The sequence below is a fragment of the Rhynchophorus ferrugineus genome, unplaced genomic scaffold (assembly GCF_030347505.1).
Source record: "Rhynchophorus ferrugineus isolate W39M unplaced genomic scaffold, kcgeb_rfMv2 rfM10, whole genome shotgun sequence".
Lineage (NCBI taxonomy): Eukaryota > Metazoa > Arthropoda > Insecta > Coleoptera > Curculionidae > Rhynchophorus > Rhynchophorus ferrugineus.
This window is the reverse complement of record NW_027472589.1, coordinates 9623181-9645296: the sequence shown is the minus strand read 5'-3', so window position 1 is coordinate 9645296 and position 22116 is coordinate 9623181. Positions and strand designations below refer to the sequence as shown.

At 33.3% G+C, this 22116-nt stretch overlaps 3 protein-coding genes across 4 annotated transcripts in view; 2 read left to right on the top strand and 1 right to left on the bottom strand.

Annotated features, from left to right (window-relative positions):
- The window catches only part of tan (C45 family peptidase tan), a 28530-nt gene extending 20514 nt beyond the window's left edge, over nt 1-8016 (top strand). For both annotated transcript variants that reach the window (XM_076415761.1, XM_076415762.1), the window contains exons 4-7: nt 6328-6562; nt 7017-7257; nt 7530-7723; nt 7779-8016. In XM_076415761.1, coding sequence (XP_076271876.1) covers nt 6328-6562; nt 7017-7257; nt 7530-7723; nt 7779-7876 — 768 coding nt within the window. In that variant the 3' untranslated portion in view covers nt 7877-8016. The remainder of the gene's footprint in view (nt 1-6327; nt 6563-7016; nt 7258-7529; nt 7724-7778) is intronic.
- Nucleotides 8017-8087: 71 nt separating this feature from the next.
- On the bottom strand, nt 8088-8791 carry LOC143203557 (uncharacterized). The gene is made up of 4 exons (XM_076415764.1): nt 8642-8791; nt 8505-8586; nt 8323-8448; nt 8088-8268 (listed from the first exon to the last, which is right to left on the bottom strand). The coding sequence occupies exons 1-4, from the start codon at nt 8658-8660 to the stop codon at nt 8175-8177; spliced, it is 321 nt and encodes a 106-aa protein (XP_076271879.1). The 5' UTR covers nt 8661-8791; the 3' UTR covers nt 8088-8174.
- Nucleotides 8792-10561: 1770 nt separating this feature from the next.
- Nucleotides 10562-22116, top strand: part of LOC143203554 (Krueppel-like factor 6) — a 696440-nt gene continuing 684885 nt past the window's right edge. The window contains exon 1 of the mRNA XM_076415754.1: nt 10562-11202. Within this exon, the coding sequence (XP_076271869.1) occupies nt 11101-11202 (102 nt within the window). The 5' untranslated portion in view covers nt 10562-11100. The remainder of the gene's footprint in view (nt 11203-22116) is intronic.

Sequence of the window (22116 nt, the reverse complement as noted above, 5' to 3'; positions counted from 1 at the left end):
GTTTTTATCAAAAAGGGGGGTAAACTGTCGCTGAGCCTACTAATGTATAGAAGTTTCTTGTGCCAATTTATCTTAATAAATGTCTTTTTAAAATAGCAAAAAATGTAAATTATCAGAATATATGTAAGCACCTAACAAATATATAGATTAAAGCTTTTAAATATATAATGGCACGTCATAATATCAAGTCGTTAAGCTATGTCCGGAGTGATATGCGCCTGACGTGTTATGTTAAGGTAAACCTGCTCAAAAATGCAAAGATCTTATTATCGTACTGTAATTGGGGCGTATTTCATGCTTGGATACAAAAATGGGGCGTATATGCGAGATATAATCATATCATTTAATAGCCTTTGGATCTTACACAGTTTGTTACCTAAAGACCAGTATTGTTTATCATAAATATATGGCATACCATGGGTCAGTAATGTGACTGAGTCAATAAATGTATGGTAATTGAACAGTGTGTAATTTTTTTAAATACATGACATTTTAATGCAAAAAAAGGGTTCAAAAAATCTAAACATGATGTTAAGATGTACAGAGACGAAGATCAACAGACGATGTAATTATATTTTAATATTAATAGATTTAAACCTGTGTGTAACCAAATCTTTGCCAGAAATATATTGCCCATCTGGTGTGGTTCATTCTTTTCAAAAAAATAAGTTGTATCTAGTCAAATCTAAATAAAATCTAATAAATTGATGCTCAAAAAATGTGACAATCCGAGCTATCCAATCCACAACATTTCAAAACGGTTTCTTCGTTCATCGCTTCGCAGCATTGTTCGCATTATGGTATATTAGAAATGAGAATATCAGTTGAGTCTTTACCTAAGGGTACCAACGTTCAGCGAAAAAATTAAACGGTTTGCAAAACACACCAAGTAAGCACTGCCTGGACATAAAAACGTCGAGCTATTACAAAAGCTCAAGTAACAATAGTGAATCTATCCAGAGGCTGAAGAGACAAAAACCATTTGAATTAGTATTGTTATATGTGAAAACTGTACATTCATCAAAGTTTGGATCCGAAATCTTAGATCTGGACTTAAAGAACAATATTACGGAAAAAATACTAGATAGTGAATAACTAGTTGTAATATATACCATCACGAAAATATATCATTACGTGGTTAATAAACTATAAAATAAATAAAATGCGAAACAGTATATGTAGCATGTAAAATTATTTATAATCAAAAAAATATTATTGCGGAAGTTACATTCTGTATCCTTTCTTGCAACAGATGCATGAGATTAAAAGAAATTTCCTATTCCGAAACGACTTTCTCACAAAGTTTCCAAAGTTTCTTCATGGTCAAGATGCTTCTAATAAGCAGTTAAACATGATGTTCCGATGGATCAACAGGGGATGTAACTATATTTTAATATTAATAGGTTTAAATCGAATATGTGTGTTACTAAATCTTTGCCAGAAATATATTACCCATCTGGTGTGGTTTATTCTTTTCAGTAAAATAAGTTGTATTTAATCTAATCTAAAAAAATAAAAATAAATTGAGGCTTAAAAAATGTGGTGATTGGACGACAATCCGAGTTATTACTCCATAACAAGCTGTTATTAAATAAACCAATTGTGAAGCCAGTTCATTTCAAAACGGTTTCTTCGTTCATTGCTTCATGGTATATTAGAAATGAGGATATTCATTGAGTCTTTACCTAAGGGTACCAACGTTCAGCGAAAAAACTAAACGGTCTGAAGAAAAACACCCAGTAAGATTGCCTGAACATAAAAACGTCGAGCTATTACAACGGCTCAACCAACAACAGTGAACCTACCCAGAGTCTGAAGAGACAAAAACCATTTGAATTAGTATAGTTATGCGTGAAAACTGTACATCCATCAAAGGTTGACTATTCTTGGGACTAAAATCTTAGATCTGGACGTCAAGAACAATATTAAGGAAACATAACTACATAGTGAATAACTCTTTGTAATATATGCCATAACTAAAATACACATAATAGAACATTAACACTATATATAAATGTAAGTTAAATTAAAGACAACACAACGCATAGAATAATAAATAAATTAAATCGTAAAAGGACATAATGTCTAATTTCTCAGTGGATGTTATATGCGATGAAGCCCGTGGCTGCAGGTGTAGTTGCTCGGGTTAGACGAATTGCTTCAATGACCTCGGCATCACGAGTTGCCGCCTTAGAACTCCATGCTTCCGAGATTCCAGAAAGATATGCTTGACGCTCAGCTGAGTCTAACACTGGACACAGGGGTGGACCTTATCCTCTCAATAAGTGTTCATCGGTAAGTCTGATCGGTAAGGGTCTATCTAGTCTAGCTAAATGTTACTGATATTAGGAAGGTGGTGAAAGACCCACTTGATCTCCTATAACTTATTGTTCTTCGTAAGAAGGTCCCAGTTTAGTTGATCCAATTGTTTATAGCGAGCTTTTATGAATGTTTCAGCGTCATCCTTGCATAACAGCACTCTTAGTTTAGTCGAGTTTTCTTTCTTGTTCGCCAAAAAGTCAGCTTTTGTGTTTCCGATTATTCCCCTATGGGAAGGGGACCCAAAAGTATGTAATCCTTACTCTTCTTTTGTAATATAGTGTGCAGCTCTCTAATATATATAACCAGAGGATGGACTGTCTCTTTCGATCTCAGGCTCTCCAAGGAACTCTTTCAATCTGTTATTATCAGTATTGGTCCGCTTATCAGTGACATTTCCAAGGCAGATAGGGCCTTATAGATAGCTCCGCAGAGAAAATACTGCTCATAGATCGAAGCCAAAAGTGTTCCTCAAACTAACTTGAAGTAAATGCCACACCCACGAAGTCTTCGCACGAACCAACTTTCTAAATGGCAAAATGGTTCGGATATTTTTCCTCAATTATATACGAGAAGAGCCGAGAAGAGCTAGAGAGGGACTAATTGTTTCTTTTTGCAGAATTTTCATGGATAAGTCTATAGGTATATTCGGCAATTGCCATGGTGATATAGCCCTGATTCTGCTGTCTGCCGCAGGGATCACAATCATCAGTCGTTTGCAAACCCTTCGAAAAACTGACGACGGACATGTAGGCCTTCCTGTTGTGGGGATGTTGTCTGTGTTCTTAGAAAAGAGACGAACTGGCTCAATTCGGGGTGAAATTTAAGGGAGCTTGCGTAATTTATAAGTAGGAGTTCTCGGCGTCAGCAGAGTAACGGAATCTCTGTCTCCATCACCAACATAATTGAAACAATTGACGAATGTTTTGGTATAATAATGTGACAACAGTCTGCTGGAAAGTATTCAGATACTCTACGAACCTATTCCACGGAAAATGCAGATGTTTAAAAAGTGAATTATGGGTCAGGTATGCCAGGTGTTCATACTATTTTGTCCAACACATGACAGCCAAATATTTAGTTTATCAAATTAATCCTTGAGATTATGATAAAAGCTTCTAAAGCTTATCTAAACTATGATCGTGTGACTGGAGTAGAAAGTTTCAGGAGCTCATCTTCAAAATTATTTTTCAAGTAATAATTTTTAGTTGATATGAACGAAAAAGGTCTAAACATTTCTCATGAATGAAAACATTCTTTTAACTAAAACAAGATACTTTTATTGGCGATAGGTAGATTTAAATCATTTTATTATTTTATTTAACAAGATTATTGGCTTATACCCTACAATTTCCGTAAAGCACTACGACAATCCAATTTTATTCGAAGTCGTAATAGGTAATGATAAAGTTAAAAGGATAACAAAAATTGCCCGTCAGGGTCATTTTTGCATCTAGACTTTTTAAAAAAATTAAAATAATCATAAAAACGAGTAATTTAGCCTTTTAAGTAGTGACCATTGCCTCGAAACTCATTATATATATCACTATTTAAGGTATTTAACACCTAAGTACATAGTACGCATATTTTTACCTGCTTAATTGTCTGGCTTCGTAAATATTGACTCGCAAACAACTAGATATATATCGGAATGCACTAATTGGCTGTTTTTTGTTTTAATTAGACGTCGTACATTACGCGTATGTACCCATGAACAGTGAATTATGCAATTATTGGAAATTAGTGGATTTAATATGATGACGGGCGCGCAATATTTTTTTCTTAGTTCTAGTTTTGATACTAGAATATTTTTATTTAAATATATTCGAATTTGCATTGATAAAAACAATTAGATTTTGTCATTCTTGTTAACTAAAACTTTGTTTTAAATGCGTATATGATTGTCAAATGCTAAAATTCTAGTGATAACCGGTATGAAAAGTTGAAGTTACAGTGTGAAGGCTTTACAGCAACACAATTTTTTTATACACAAATAATTTACTTTAAAATACTATTTTCTTCCACGGAAAGAAGTAGCGGCTTGTTGAGCGACGATATAATCACACTGAGAGTTTAAATATATTCTAACATAAACCAAACCACTGTCCAGATGCCTCACTTGTCACAACATTCAGTCATACCACACATATGCCCTTGTTCCTTCGAATACACACTCTTTATAGCCAGGTTGTATTAGTTGTGCGATATAACACCTTCCCTCTAAAGACCTAGTCCTAGAATAGCATTATTTTTACACAAATTTCCAATAGTCTACGGCTCAGAAACTACTATCCGCCTTTGGTGGCCTTACACCTTGAATTGTAAAGCACGTGTCGAGGAATTCGTAGTCTAAGGGTGTTTTTCAAAGCTTGGATGTTTCCTAATTGAAATAGTTTAAATCTAGATGTTTTGAGAACCTTCAATTGACCTTGTATTACGTTACCGCTTCAATTGCTTTACCTTTACTTGAACTCAAAATATAACTACACCAAGGAATGCCTCGAATAACTTCATTTCTTGATTATTGACTGTATCAGTTATGATATGTGGAAGGTTGAAAATAACAAAATTCACTTTAAGACCATTTTATTTTAAAAATAAAAAACAGCCATACAAAATGCCACTTCAGTCTTAACATTAACATACAGTATTGTCCCTTCAAATATACAGTTTAGTAGACAAGAAAGCATTAGTTGATTTATTTGGTTCTCGAATGAATTAGCGAGAAGCTCGCCTTTTCCGGATTTGTAAAGGCAATGTCCAATATTGTGTTCGTTTTTTTCTCCATTATGCTTTTGGCAGTACGCTTAAGGTCATTTGGGGCAGTGGGGTTACCTAGATTTTGAAGAAAGCTTGCGAACCTCTAGGTTCGCCCTATTTAAGGTGGTGTGTATGTCACACCTACTCTGAAACTATACAGTAGCTGAAGGTCACCTTTTCTTGGAACCAATAGTCCACTAATAAGGGCTTTTTTTCTTTCCCAAGTAAACTAGGGGCCAGGCAGTGGCAATAAAATGTTCTGCCAGGGAAACCCAAAATACCGTCATAAAGCTATAACAAGTCGATTGAAAAGTCCCCGGCCTACCATAGTAAAACACATTTTTTCGCAAAATTAGTTTTTTTTATTCAACATAATTCCTTTCAAGGGTGATACACTAATTATAGCGACCCTCACTAAGATTTTTCCTTTGCTTCAAAATAGGCCTCCGTTTAGGCGATCACGTCTTCATTCGACGAACATTTTTTCCCAGCGAACATTCTCTTGAGATCTGAGAACAGGAATAATTATATAATTATATGTGCGCCATCTATGTGTAGGGCTGGGGACTTTTCAATTGACCTGTTAAAAAGGCAGATGTTACAAAATCTCTCTGATATCCCGAACCCACTCAACAATTGTTTCAGATACTTGCTTAGTTGCTCAACGGAGATCACTATCGATTACAATTGATGCGTTTGTGTCGGACACTGCACGAAAAACTGCCGAAGTGCGAGCAAAGACACAACAATGTTGTTCTTCACCATGACAACGCTCGACCACATGTTACAAAATCGGGGAAAATATATTGGGAAACATTAAAATAGGTAGTGCTACACTACCCGCCCTATTCTCCAGATCTTGCTTCTTCTGATGCTATTGCTCCAACCTGCCTGATCAGCTCTTCATTTCTTATGACGACACCAAATAATGGGCCGATTTATGGATAGCCTCAAAAGATATATCGCTCATTCGAGATGGAATACGTAAATTGTTCGAATGATGGGAAAAAGCTATTAATGTATAATACTTCGAATAAAATACATTAAATCCATAAATGTCAAATTAAAAAAAATCCTTTAAAACTAATTTATAGGCTATTTGCTACTCACTGAAATGGTGAAACTGATGCTTAACAATAGCTGGTTCATCGGGAATAGTTGGTTGTAGCAAGAACTAAATGGTTTAATATCTAATAATTATCTTATTTAAACTTTATTTGTACTCCATTCATTTAAGTGTTATTTTAGGAACTTCTTGGTCATACCGAAGATGCTTTAGCGTGTACCATGAACCATTACTATTTCGTAAGTGCCCACATCATATCCGAGGAACCCCAGGGTAAATGGGGCGTCAAAGAAGAGAAATTTACCTCACTGTGCTATGCGGGACATCTTCCAGGATATACCATGAGTTACAATCATCATGGTCTGGTCTTCTCCATCAATACCCTCAGTAGCAAGAACCTACGACCTGGCAAAATTCGTAAGTTATCAAATACTAATAGTGAATAATTTCAATCATCGTTTCCTTGTTGAAAATTGTGGCAGAGAAACTCTCTCAAGTCTTAATGGTCTAAGATTTAATAAAATTTTAATTATAAAGTACTGGTGTACGAGAATTGTTGAATGAAAATCAAATTAGAACTCATTTTTATATCAAAAGTAACCGAAGGTGAAAAAAATAGGCTATTATTAGAAACAAAACTTACTTTTTCCAAAAAAAAAAACATATTTTTCATAATTTTCAATATTAATTAATTAATTTAAATACTAATTTTTTTATTTTTAATGCCAAAATTACCTTGCCATCTACCATCTTCCAAAAACTAATCAAATCATAAGTAAAACTAATTCTTGAGTCACTATTAATTGACCGGGGACTTTTCAGCTAAAATTTCATTTGGTTCCAGTATTTATTCATATATAATTATATTTAGCTAGATATTTCATTACGAGAGCCTTACTAGCTGCCAAGAATTTTGTGGAGGCCCAGCAGATACTTCGTGATACTGGGTGTGGGGTAGCTGATGGCTGTTCGGTCAATATGACGTTCTTGAAGCAGGAAGGAGACCGAGTGTTCCACAACGCAGAGATAGCACCACCGCTAGACGATTCCAACGAGTCTCGATTGAATATCCTTACCATTAGTCCTCAAGAATGTATCTATCACGTGAATTCGTAAGGAAATATTATTTTCAATATTTATCACTAATTCCCTAGGTTTGGAAAATTTAAATTCTTTCCTACTGAAGTCAGAATCTTTTTTTAACTCATACGATACGAAAAACTGAACTTCATAATAACATTCAAACACCTTGTCGAATTTTTAAATATCTCATTTTAACAATTATGTATATAGTCAACTCAGCTTACATAGAAATAAATATCTTAATATAAAAGCCTATAATAATAGTATTAGTACGACAGGAATAAATAATCTTATATAATAGGTATTTACGACTCAAAGAGTCCGAATCCAATGAACGAATGTTAGACAGTAGCATAGCCCGCTTGAAGACATTCGAAGAATACAAAAAACCAAAGAACAAGGAAGATTTGAAGCGGATGCTCAGCGATATCCAACACAATAAACACAGAGTGTTTCGTTCTCAGATTGGGGATCATGTTAAAACTATCTGTGTCGGTAAGGAAGACACATTATTTCACCATCAATTAAGTAATAACATATCTGATTTCAGGAATATTCGACTTAGTTGAGAGAACATTATCCTTGTATTCAGACAGACCCATAGAAAATGATCCCATTGTGGTGTTACCACTGGATATTCTAAAATAATCATCGTGCCATATTATAAGTTAAAAATTGTTACTTACTATTTAAATAAAGTAATATTTGTTGTTAGAATTAATTATTATCTGTTATATTGTCAAATTAAATCAATATTAATGCAATGAATAAATTACAATAAACAAAAATTGTTTTTTTTTAATAAATATATTCAGGTGGTTACCACAGTAAAAAGAAAACAAATATAAACCTATGAATGTCCAAATTAAAACAAGTAATTTAATTACATTATAAAATTACAAATTACAACAAAATACATATCTTTAATTAGACAAATTTGACATGATTACATTCCACAGCCTCCACCTGGGCATCCTCCTCCTCTTACTGTAGGTGGATTAATGTCCCCCATCGTTCGAATGTTTGGCCTACCACCAGGTCTAAAAATCCATAACATTCATGATAATAACCACAGAAGTGTTACATTTATTTACCCAAATGGTCTACTGCCTCCTCCTCCTCCACCACTACTACCACCACCCAATGAAGAACCACCACTTCTATTTGAAGTACTACCAGTACTATAACCGCTAGTATCAAATCCTAGTAGAGATTTGAAGCTGAAATAAAGCTTTATATAGTTTGAAAACTAAATACAGTTTAATATTAGTCATACAAAAAGATTACGAATGCAAATACACCCACGATGAGCCTGAAAAACTGCTTGTGAAGGGGTGGATTGCTGCTAACTGTACCATCTGAAAAATTCCTGATAACAAAGAAGCAGTTCCAAAAACAACAATAGACGTTTACCTGATTTAATGTATACCATGTTGAAAATTATACCAACAGTGTATTATGTACAAAAACTTTGTGAAAAATTACACGTCAGTTTATATTTTTATATCAACAAATTGATCACATTTGAAGGTTTCCAGCTGTGCAGAGTTAACGACATCTATACCACCCTAGTGCTTTTTAAGTGCCTTTTAATATAGAAAACTGTAATATGTTCATTACAGCTCAAATATACTTACTGGCAATTATTATAGATAGAGTCAAATGTTTTATTTTAGTCTGATACTTTGATATTTTTTCTGCTTTATCTAAAGTTTTTAAATTGATTGTTATAGTTTCACAGTCTGTTTATAAGTTTACATCAACTAAATATTTGTATGTGAAGATTCACAACTTTCCGGATTTCGCGACATCTATGGTCTAACGGTTACAGATACCACCGATTAATAAAGCAATCTGTAATGCTTTTATTAGGATACAATTATACTTACAATTAGTTATTACAGATAGAGCCACATAATACATTTTAAGATAATATAATTTTAACACTTTGGTTTTCGTTAATCTAAAACTGAAAATTGCTTATCACACGTTAGTTTTTGCATTATGTAATCAATAAAATGTTAATATTTCAAGGTATCCAGCAGTGCGCATTTCACAACATTTATTTAGCTACAATGCTGTTAACCCTGTTAATAAAGATATCTGTAATGTTACCAGAACAGTTCAATCATACTTACTATCAATTATTATAGATGATGCAAGCTGCTTAATTTCATAAAATATTTTAGTATTTTTTTTGGTTAATCTTAAACTAGAAACTGATGCATGCTGATGTATGTATTTATAATGTTATTTTATAAATAAGTTATTTATTTTTTGTTTTTATAAACATAGATGATTCAATAGATTTAGATAAATCTTATTATGTTTATTTTGCGGTTAATAAACGAAATATTTTCAGTTAGTTATACTAGAGGCTATAAAAAGAACTAAAAGGGTGCAAAAATCATATTATATTAACCATACATGAAAACTATACCTATGGAATAATTTTTCATCAATTACTCTTCAGGAGGATATAAATAAAATAAAAATAAAAATATTACTTGCTCAATAATATGATATTGTGAATACCCAATGTTTATTTTAATTTAAATTGCTGATTAATCAAAAATGATTTGTATTCTTTGTAATTTTTCTGTACTTTTTATTTCGAATTTTAATTCCATGTATTTATTTAAATCATTTAATTCAAATAATTCAAAGTCGAATAAGAGTATTATTGTTATGTAGAAGTCTGATGTTAATTCTTACTAATTTTTAAATTATTACATACAAGTATTTATGTCCTTAAAAGTTTGGATGAAATGTTTAGGTATAGTTTAACTACATAAAATAAAATAAAGTTCTTATTAGTTTCTAAATAAACGGGTACAGCCGGGATAAATATTAGCTTTTAGATATTTTATTGGTGAAAAAATTGGCAACGTCGCGGGATACAGACACGGTACGTACGCCGCCACTGAGCCACATGCGGCGGATTCGATCGCGTGCGCGACAGTGTCGCGCCGTCAAATCGCGCAGTTAGCCATGCGTTTTTTCCCGGACGAGAACGTGCTTTGTTTTTGAGACGGGGGGCGGCATTGCCGGATCGTCATTTTTCTCCGACCATCTGCCGATTCGGCGTTTCCGTCGTGAGTTGTTCGTAATTTCACGGGGTTTTGTGGGAAGACGCTCCTGCAGGTCTAGTCTGATAGGGTTTAGTAGAGAATTGTCGGTTGTGATTGGAACGAGACATTGGAGATGTTGTTTGGTGAGGTAGTTTGGGAATCGCGTTTGTATCGGTAGTTGAGCGGCGTCGGTGTCCGATTCGGCAACGTCGCATTGCAGCGCGACGAGCGTCGACGGTCGTAGTTCTATTCGAAATCCGTCAGTGCCGCATACACAGAGGATCGGCGTGTTTTCGGGTCATTCCGCGATTGCCGGCTACGGAATCGGCAGAACTGCATTTCAAACCCCCCTCACCCCCGATACGTAGCTCATACCAGCAGCATTCATCCCGACCGACGGTTTGTTGCAGTTTTTCGTGATTTTTTCTCCGGATCCGACTCTCCCAATCACCGTCGACGCGCGTAGCCGAAGATTTTCCGGCCAGTATCTGTGTTTTCCGGTCCGTAGCGGCTCCAGCCGTTTCCCTACGCGCCCGCGGGCTCTCGTTCTGAACGCCACGATATGTTGTTCTTGTGCCAAAGCGAATGAAAGTGTCGCCGTGATCATGCCGATGCAGTTTTGTTTTGCAGTTTGATTTTGTTCGTTGTTATTATTATTTTTGCCGGCGATTGGGCCGCTGCCATCGCCTTCGTCCGGCGCTCAGTGTTCTTCTCTTTTTGAGGAGGTCTATATCCCCGTTTGTTTTGGTGCGTTGAAGTTAACTGTAGTAACGGCTGCTGTTACCCGTTCACGGCTTCGCCATGGATATTCTACCGAGCGTCGACATCTTCAGGGAGTTGCAGGACATCCACGATACCGGCTTCTTCACCGCCAAGCCTAGCCTTGATGATCATTGGCAACAGGTAGGCTATTGTCATTGATTTTTATTTGTCGACGTGATGATGACACATGCCGGTTATACCACATGTTTTCGCAATTCACCATAAATACAACGTTAACGCACGTAAACAACATAACTCTAAACAAACCAGAGTTAGCTCGGATCCCTGTACATATTGGTTCGACTAACTCGTAATGTGACCGGTCTGAAATCCCCATAAATCATCGGATACGCAATACGATTAACGTATACTTTACGAGCGGTTTTCCTTCGGTATTCCGAAAACTCTCCTCGCACTTCAAAGTACTTAAAAGGCACTTAATTCGCGAAATCTGACCTTTATGACCTTTCGCTCTCTACCTTCCAATATTTAGACGGATTATAATTTAGTTTGCGTCAGGTCCATGTGGACGAATTTTTAAAAAGTGCCATAAATTTGCTCGATTTGTAGTAACTGAAAAAACTGTCATGACCTTACCTAAGAATTCAAGGCGAAAAATTCAAGGTCACATATGTATACTATATCATATATCATTATTATATGACATATGTTTAACTATGATGATTTTGATCATATATATTTTGTCCATATACTTGTGAGCCTTGCACATATATATTATATTATATAGCATAGTTATGAGCACGAGTATCAGCGGATATATTTCTATATACAGTGTTAAAAGCATAATCATGTATGATACTATTATTTGACAGTAACTTATACAGTTCATGTTTCTCAGAAATTGTGATATGAAAAGAGGAAGTTGGATGAGATAAGGCGGTTTCGAAATTTTGTGGTGTACAATATAATAAATATCACTTGGATCGTTCAGGATGTAAATTTTCTTGTTCAATCGAATGGTGTTTATAGTTTTGACATTCCAAATCAAAATACCACTGCTGCAGATATTTCTGTGGGCTGTTTTCGACAACTAATTGTAGGTATACTGAACCAGTCGTTTCATTTCTTAATATTAGGATGAATGCGTATCATTTGAATTGTCCTGGCTGTATTTTTGTAGATCAATAGATAGTGTTCATTGTTTTGACATTCCAAATCAAGATTCCCCTGATGAGGCTGTTTTGTCTCATTCAAGTTTCTTTACGGCCAAGCCTAATCTTGATGATCATTGGCAACATGTAGAATATTGTCATTGATTTTTTTTTGTCGACGTGATGATGACACATGCCGGTTATACCACATGTCTTCGCAATTCACCATAAATACGACGTTAAAGCACGTAAACAACATAACCCTAAATAAACCAGAGTTAGCTGGGATCCCTGTACATATTGGTTCGATTAACTCGTAATGTGACCGGTCTGAAATTCCCATAAATCATCGGATACGCAATACGGTTAACGTATACTTTACGAGCGGTTTTCCTTCGGTATTCCGAAAACTCTACCAGCACTTAAAAGTACTTAAATGGCACTTAATTCGCGAAATGTGACCTTTATGGCATTTGGCTCTCTACCCTTCCAGTATTTATGCGGATATAATTTTGTTTGTGCCAGGTCCATTCATCATTCGTGCAAATTTTTAAAAATGCGATAAATTTGCTTGGTTTTAGTAGCAGGAGAAACTGCTGTGACCTTACCTTACAATATCACATATGTATACTATATCATATATCGTTATTACATGATATATATTTGTATATGATGTTTTTGATTATATATATGTTTTATATTACACTATACAGCATAGTTATGAGCATGGATATCAGTGAAAATGGTTCCATATACATTGTTATAGCATTACCATATAGGATCAATATTATTTCAAAGAAACTTACACAGTTCATATATTTTTGCGAAATTATGATATGTACAGAGGAAGTTGGATGATATAAGATATTTTTGAAATTGTGCGGTGTACAGTATAATAAATATCACTTGGATCGTTCAGGATATAAATTTTGTTGGTTAATCGAATGATGTTCATAGTTTTTACATTCCAAAGTAAAACATCATTGATGCGGCCTCTCTTTGGTTTGTTTTGAACACCAAATTGTAGGTATACTAAACCAGTCCTTTTATGGCTTAATATTAGATGAATAAATATTACTTGGATCGTTGGTAATGTAAGTATTGTTGATCAATCGAATGCTGTTCATAGTTTTGACATTCCAAAGCAAAGTAACACTGCTGCAGCTTTTTCTATGGACTGTTTTATACACCAAATTTTATTGCTAATATTAAATGAACAAATATTACTTGAATCGTGGATAATGTAGGTTTTGTTGATCAACCGAATGCTGTTTATAGTTTTGACATTACAAAGAAAACATCACTGCTGGAGCTTTTTCTATGGGTTATTTTCGTCCATAAATTGTACGTATACTGAACCAGTGCTTTCATTGCTTAATATTAGATCAGTAAATATTACTTGTATCGAATGATCAATGATCAATCGAATACAGTTCATAGTTTTGACATACCAAAGCAAAATATCACTGCTGGAGCTTTTTCTATGGGTTGTTTTCGACCACAAATTGTAGGTATACTGAACCAGTGCTTTCATTGCTTAATATTAGATCAGTAAATATTACTTGTATCGTTGGTAATGTAAGTATTGTTGATTAATCGAATGCAGTTCATAGTTTGGGCATGCCAAAGCAAAATATAACTGCTGGAGCTTTTTCTATGGGTTGTTTTCGACCACAAATTGTAGGTATATTGAACCAGTGCTTTCATTGCTTAATATTAGATCAGTAAATATTACTTGTATCGTTGGTAATGTAAGTATTGTTGATCAATCGAATGCAGTTCATAGTTTGGACATGCCAAAGCAAAATATAACTGCTGGAGCTTTTTCTATGGGTTGTTTTCGACCACAAATTGTAGGTATATTGAACCAGTCCTTTCATTGCTTAATATTAGAAGAATAAATATCACTTGGATTATTCGAAATATACAATTTGTTGGCCAATTAAATGATCTTAATAGTTTTGATATTTTAAAGCAAAATACCACTACTGGAGCTTTTTCTATAGGCTGTTTTATACACCAAATTGTAGGTACACTAAAACATCCCTTTTACTGCTTAGTATAAGATAAATAAATCACTTTAATTATTCAGGGTGTAAGTTTTGTTGATTAATAGAATGGTGTTTTGGACATTGAATATTATTGTTAAGATAATACTTCTTAAATTGTTAGGATAATATGAAAATTGAGTATACTAAGTCTTTCGAATAAGATTAACTGTCAGAACCAAATGATGCTTCCAGTAGAAGAAAACAGCATTAACTTCACATTTAAAGATCGAACCAAAAACTATAGTTGATTTCTAATCATTTTGCAAACAATTTTTAAAAGCAACTTCATTAAAAAATAATTTTATATATCGAGTATTGATCGAATTTCTGGCTGCAGAGGAAATAATGCAATATTTTCTTAAATCAATTCTAGTTTCGTCTTCATCGTGATACGGAACATACTGAGTGTATAGGTCATGCTCTGAATTTCAAAAATATTACTGATGAGGTAGGATATCTTAGTGAAATATTTCTTAAACACATTTTAAACTTATTTTGCCATATTTGATCGAGTGTTATCGTACAAGCAAATATCTTATTGAGTTGTTTATCATATCTAGTGTATTTTTACTTCAAATACCCAATTAACAGGTCAATTGAAAAGTCCTCGGCCTGCTATATTAAAACATATTTTTTTGGCAAAATTAGTTTTTTTATTCAACATAATTCCCTTCAAGGGTGATACTCTGATTATAGCGACCCTCCAAATTTTCGATACCATTTTTGTAGTACGATTTGTCCTTTGTTCGATGATTTTTTATACTTTTTCTTGATTCAGACTCATTTTCATCATCAGTGAACAAGATAAACTGTTAGAAATAAGTGTGGATGAATTAAATATTATCAAAATAGAGTGTTATCCATGTCGTTTATTAAAATCTCCATTGTCATTAGATTTACATTTAGTGCATTGTAATATTGATTGATGGCAGGTGTTGTTCTAGCAGGACAATGTTGAAATTAAAAGTTTAGGTATTTGATTAACTCGACACTCATTGGCGTCATGCTCATTTGTTTCAGTTTCTGTGAGAAATCGTAAATATCTCAATATTGTGTAAATAGAATATTCCTTAGATACTAGAATATAACTATGATTGTTTTTTTGTTCATATATCATTTATGTTGTTGAATAGCGTCACAGCGTTCGTACGTTCTTTGAATTCCATACTCTTCTATGAGCTTTGCGAGTCAGTCTGAAATACACGCGTAAGTATGGATACATTTTTCTTTGCTTTATATAATACAACAGTGACACGTCATTTATGCAAAGTGATTCTGGTTTTCGGAGAGCGATTCGCTGAATCACGACCCTTCCTATCGATTGAAACTCAGTCTCCCCTCCCCTACCTCACGCCGCACTGCCAATCGGCCGCCATTCCATTTCTGTGGCCCTGTGACCTTTAATTCCAACGATTTAACACAAACATAACCTTCGCCACAGCTGTTTCGACGCTGTAAGGCACAAGTGCATGTGTTTGTGTGAGTGCGTGGAGATGATTGTTCGATGAATTTCGGAAAAATCAATAGTATTCCCTCGCGAGGGAGCTAGGTAGGTTATGAAATTGGGAGAATAAGAGAGAGAATATTATTTATTGTTTAATAGAGAAAATTAACAGCAAACAATACAAAAATAAGTGTATAAGGTATTAGTAAAATGTTATGTTTTAGTTAAATAGTACTACGTAATTGTACTGTATGGGAACCAAGCAACAAAGGCACATAAGAGCCGTGTTATTAAGAACACTCAAGACAATAGGTAAATGAAAAATCTAGAACTTAGAGCGCAAATGAAAGAAGAAATGAGAAAGATTGAAAAATGAAACAAACCAAGTTTATGCAGCTGGATGTGTAAATTACAAAATTACAACAGCTGACGAAGTTGAATTTTTATGAACACTTAATTTATGGTTGTATTATTTTTGCAGGTATTACTTATAAAAATGACCCATAAACATGTGGGTTCATTGTTTCCGAAAGAAACGCTGAAATAGTCACAAATATGGCAACGGAGAACAATATCCTAAAAAAGGAAGCGTAGGATAATAGCTGGAAAACTATTAGATTCATTAGATAATCTGATCTGATTTTTTTGATTTGAAAATATGGAGAATAATTTTGGATATTGAACAAATAACTATCAAAATAGAATAATTATCAGAGCCCATAAGAAAACTCACAAAAGATCCATTATCCGTAGTTTTACAGCATTCAGGCAAATAAAATATCTGGATAAAATGATAAAAAATGTATCAAGGTGTGCTAATTCAACATGATATCTTAATTATATAGTTTGTGTGTGTGCCTTACTTAGATTAGCTTTTTTGTTTGTTTTATTCCATTAATTGCAATAAAATGTTTTATACGATACGTTATTTTAACTTTTCTCTATTAACTGTCTTCTTCGGATAGCTTAAACCACAATGTGGTGCAAAAGTATTGCTACCATTTTGATTGCCTATAACTTTTCTCAAAGAAAAGATAAGTAAGTTTGGTTTTCATGAAAAGTTTACTTGGTCTTTAAATTTTTTTCTTTATGATTGAAATATTATATCGGCTAAATGGTGACGGCGATTCGCTATGCAAATTTCTAAGGCATTTTTCTTTTTAAAGCATTTTTCATGACATCCTACAACACCTGGGGCTGAATTTCTTCAATTTCGTGACGAATATCGTCTTTAAAATGTTGAATCGTTTGGGGCTTATTCCCATAAGAAAAAGTCTGGTGCTGTTAAATCTGGAGATCCGGCTGGCTTTGCTGTAAAATTAGTCTTCGTGGAAAAACGTCATTCAATAATTGAATTGTCGAACGAGCTGTGTATGATGTGGCCCATCTTGCTGAGACCACATGTCTTCTAGTCCTTCCTCTTTTATTTCAGGCACAAGAAAATTTCTAATCATGTCTTGGTACCGTTCAGCAGTAACAGTAACCGCAACACCTTGCTCATTTTCAAAAAAAATAGGGACCAATGATGTTTCCAGCATGTACACAACACCATACAGTTGTTTTTAGTGGATGCAATGATGTTTCATGAATTAATTGAGGAGTCTGTGTTTCCAAAACCGACTGTTCTGTTTATTGGCGTGGCTCCCTCTTTAACAATTTTGACGAAAAAGCTTCAATTTCACCAGACAGTCTTAGGATTGCATTACTGTACTCAACTCGTTAATCAGGAATTCTCGATAACAATTTTTGGATTAATTGAATTTTGCACGGAAACATTTTCAAATCAGTTTTCAAAATTCGCTTTAAACTGCTTGCAGAAATGTGTAACTGGGAACCACATCTACGATGTTTCTGGAGACTCTGCAACACTATCGCGCACCAGAGTCACATTTTCAGCGTTAAGAGACGTCCGTTGTCTTCTAGAACGAGAACTGTCTGTTGTCGTACCGTACTGTCGAAAATTCGCATGTGAACGATAAATTGTGGTTTTGTGAGGCACTGGACGATTAGAATAATGGAACGATTGTTTTCAATAAATATTGCCACTATTTCTGCTCGTTCTTGTGGCGTATATTTACCCATAATAAAGTTTGGACGTCTACACAATACAATGGTTAAAGCGAAACTGAGTGAAACGTCAAATAATCAAGATAGCGCGCGATCAAAATGGTAGCGGGACTTTTGTCACACCTGTTATTAACTACATCTTATATCTTATCTACTTTTTGTTAATATTTTGAAATATCTGCAAAATCTTAGGTAAAATTTTAGGTATAACGTTTAGAAATATAAACATTTTTAATTCTTATCTTTAATATAATCTTCAAACAAACCATGTTTTCATATTAGGTAACATAAATATTCCTGTTTTTCATAGCAATCTACAAAATTATGACATTTTACGAATAATTCATACCTTATTTTCACATTGTCTGCCGCTAATTTTCTCTATTAAATAATAGGTAATTATATTACATCAACAAAATTTTGTAAAAATAAAATTAATCTAAAAATTACTTCCTAACCACAACTGTTAAACAGCAATGCACAGCTGTGAAATATGTCAATCTAATTTAAAATAAATGCGTTTGTGCAATTCTGAGCAATCAAGATGCACGCTGGGGTCCCTTTACTGTCGTCTATATAAAATGGTTTAAAAACACTTAAAAAGCCATCTTCCTTATTGACCATACATAAGACCTTCACATTATTACATTTTAGTGGATTTAATCCTACTTGAAATGAACGAGCATATACGAGTTGATACTAAAACAAAGGAAGCACATCATGCAATTTAGTTATTAACGGGAAAGGAGAGAAAGGCCCAGTATTGTCAAGGTTGAAGTCATAATACAAAAGCAAATTGTTTTTATATTGCAGTTTGATGTTTGTAATTGTATATAAGCATTCATTTTTTCAATCCAAGGTAATATCACAGCAAAGTTTAATCACTCTATTTTTTCGATAAACCAAATCTGAATCTTGAACACTGTACCGCAATATTAGTTAGCAGTTACTATATACTAACCCATCGAGTATTCTGTCTCGTTGAATGTATTTTTGTCATCATCACTGGCGTATTTATAGATTTAATATGCCCGATACAAGATGCTAGAACGTCTCTAATGTTTATTAATGAGCTTATTTAAATAGAAGTTGAAGTTCATGGAACATGTATGATGTTTTCGTAGTATCATAGCGTGTGGACAGTGGTTTCGCCTTTATAATTGGCAGAGAAATCGTGTTCTTTTAGATTATCCTAGATTTGACTGGGTTGATCATAGATTACCATTAAGAATAGTCGGAAAGAAGTAAGGTCGTTCTATTTATAGAAAATATTTTATAGTTTTGTATATTATTCATTCAGAAGTGATTAAATTAATGGGAAAAGCCATAACATCAGATGATAATTATATAATATTTTAAATTTCTGTACCAATATTTTTTATTACATTTTACATTATGCTTAGTGAGATCTTGATTATATGTATATAATTTATATATTTATTGCTATTGTTCTGTTGTACTTACATCTATATAGAAGCATGAGTAATGGGGGGAAAATGTTGGATAATTTCGTAGATCCATTTAACTTTATTCATGGCTAATTTAATTAATCGAAGAATTTTGTTTTGACAACATTTTGAACCGACATATACAACTCTACTCCATATTTCAGGTTATTATTACGGTAGAACTTTGGGCATTGGTTAAGGTGACAAGCTGAATAATCCACAGTACTAGTTCGAAAATAAACCAAACATTTTTTATCAATTAAACAAGCCGTATCATTATTTTTCTATTCAAATTTATAGTATTCATAAAAATCTCTGGTGTGTCAACTATGTGACCGATGAATTGAATTAAATGAAATATAGTAGTATTGTTTAAACCCACATTCTGGGTAATGAACATGATTGATACCTAATGAATGACTACAGACCTATATTAATTGTTTCTCTATTTTTGGTTTGTTGCTCACTAGTATTATTTACAAATCGAGCTAGTAGAAACATTTATGTTTTTAAAGCTTATGATTAAGATTTAACAGCATTGTTTTGTCAGTAATAATAGTAAAAAGGAATTCATAGAAAATGAAGATAATAGTTCCTTGTTGTTTTCGTTGTTTAATCATATTAATGACATTTCAATGAATCATATATGGTTTATGCTTCTGATATATACTGATTTTTATATCTATGTTTAGTGTTATTACAACAGTTGTGTCAGTACTGGGAAGAATAGCGGTGATTGAATTAAGATAAGTTGTTACAACAAGCCACTATAGCGATTCGAAAATAAACCATGAAACTTTTATCAGTGGAACAAATCGTATTATTATTTTTTACTCTAATTTACCTCATTCAGTTTATTAGTAATCTGACTGAGAATCTCTGAAATATTAACTATATGACTCATGAATCAATCCTAAGTGATGACTGATACTTAATGAATGACTAAAGACCTATATTAAATAGTTTCGACGCACGTGCATTGTTATTTTAGCGACCGTCTCGTTGATTTCAACGTGTCATTTTAATCACAACATTATTCCTCGACTTGTTTCTCTATTTTTGGTTTGTAGCTCACTAGTATTATTTACAAATCGAGCTAGTAGAAATATTTATGTTTTTAAAGCTTATGATTAAGATTTAACAGCATTGTTTTGTCAGTAATAATAGTAAAAAGGAATTCATAGAAAATGAAGATAATGGTTCCTTGTTGTTTTCGATGTTTAATCATATTAATGACATTTCAATGAATCAAATATGGTTCATGCTTCTGATATATACTGATTTTTATATCTATGTTTAGTGTTATTACAACAGTTGTGTCAGTACTGGGAAGAATAGCGGTGATTGAATTAAGATAAGTTGTTACAACGAGCCACTATAGCGATTCGAAAATAAACCATGAAACTTTTATCAGTGGAACAAATCGTATCATTATTTTTTACTCTAATTTACCTCATTCAGTTTATTAGTAATCTGACTGAGAATCTCTGAAATATTAACTATATGACTCATGAATCGAATTGTACGAAATATACCTGTATATTTATAAACCCATGCCTAATGGGTAATGGACGTGATTGAGTCATTGAAAATGGTCATTTGATGATTATTTTTTGTGTGTTGACAAATCACCTATATTAATTAGTTTTGTCGTGCCTACATTCCATTTTTAACGACTACATAATCAATATTTCTGGAAAAGTAAAGTATTCTTTCTTCAAACATTCAGTCCTTTTAATATGAAAACTATTTCTCAATTAATTTTCACTTTTAAGTTCACATTCTGTACACAGATCTGATATTTCTTGCTAATTTAGTTTATTAATAGTTATTTTAGTTACTTTGTTTTGTAATAGTTTCATTGACTTGCGCGTGAAATTATTTAAACTATTTCTAGTTTGGATTTACACTACTGTCGTCAAATTAATTTTGCCTCTTTCAAAATAATTCTGTTTCTATACGATGTACGTTCTTCCGGAATTTCTAAAATAGCCTTTAAAGATTTCTTTTATTCAGTTTTTCTCTGAATTATGTTTTCGAAGTGTTTATTTTAGCAAATAGACAAAAGTCCTTATTAAATTAGGCCACTAGAATGCTTGTGAAATAATATAACTAGAATTTTTGATTAAAAAAAACCGTGAAGAATATAACATTCAAATAATATTTCTAGTTGGCATTTTGGCCTGGTGGAAGACTGTCCAACACTGAAGATGTTTCAGTTTAATAGCTATATGTATATGTGACAGTTTTAATCATATAAATTTCAAGTTTGTCAGAAATTCTTTTTTTGATATTGGCAAATCTGTTAACTGTTAACTGTTACCAAAGTAGAAGGTTTGAAGACTATAAACAGTGATGCTATTGCTGTAACGGTGAATTCATAGTATTTTTGTTGTAATTTATACAGAATATCTTGTGTTGGATTTTTTAATTTGTTATAGCTGAATGTCAGGGAAATATGTAAATCCAAACAACAATGTTTATTAAATTAGTAGTGAAGTCACATTTTATTCATGAAAAACCCACTTGAATACTTTGATTACGTAGTGGTATTTTGTCATCTGGTTCACTCATATTGGGTGGAAATGGCTGAAATATAAATTATGATTACGTGTCTTTGGTTTGGTGAAAACTTTTGCTTGTCTTCTCCTGTAACAATCTCCGGTCTTCCATCTGCTACTACTGGTTTACTAGTTTCTACTTCACCACAACTAGTTGAATTTGGAAGTAGGAAATGGGTACAGTGTAGAAAAATAAGAACATAATAAGCGTTTAATATTCCCTGACCAAATGATGTTCAGTGGTTTTCGGGATATGGATTTGTCACGGTCAAAGCTACAGCAATACAATGTTTTGGATATTAATATCAGGAACCAACTGATTCTTTGTAGATCCAACAACCAGTTAGCTGTTTTTGAAACAATTTAGAATGC

What these genes read in the sequence shown, in the direction of transcription:
- LOC143203557 (XM_076415764.1), bottom strand. An exon ending in TTTGCATTCGTAATCTTTTT is followed by an intron (nt 8,449 to 8,504) that starts GTATGACTAATA and finishes GCTTTATTTCAG; the next exon opens with CTTCAAATCTCTACTAGGAT. An exon ending in GGAGGCAGTAGACCATTTGG is followed by an intron (nt 8,269 to 8,322) that starts GTAAATAAATGT and finishes ATGGATTTTTAG; the next exon opens with ACCTGGTGGTAGGCCAAACA.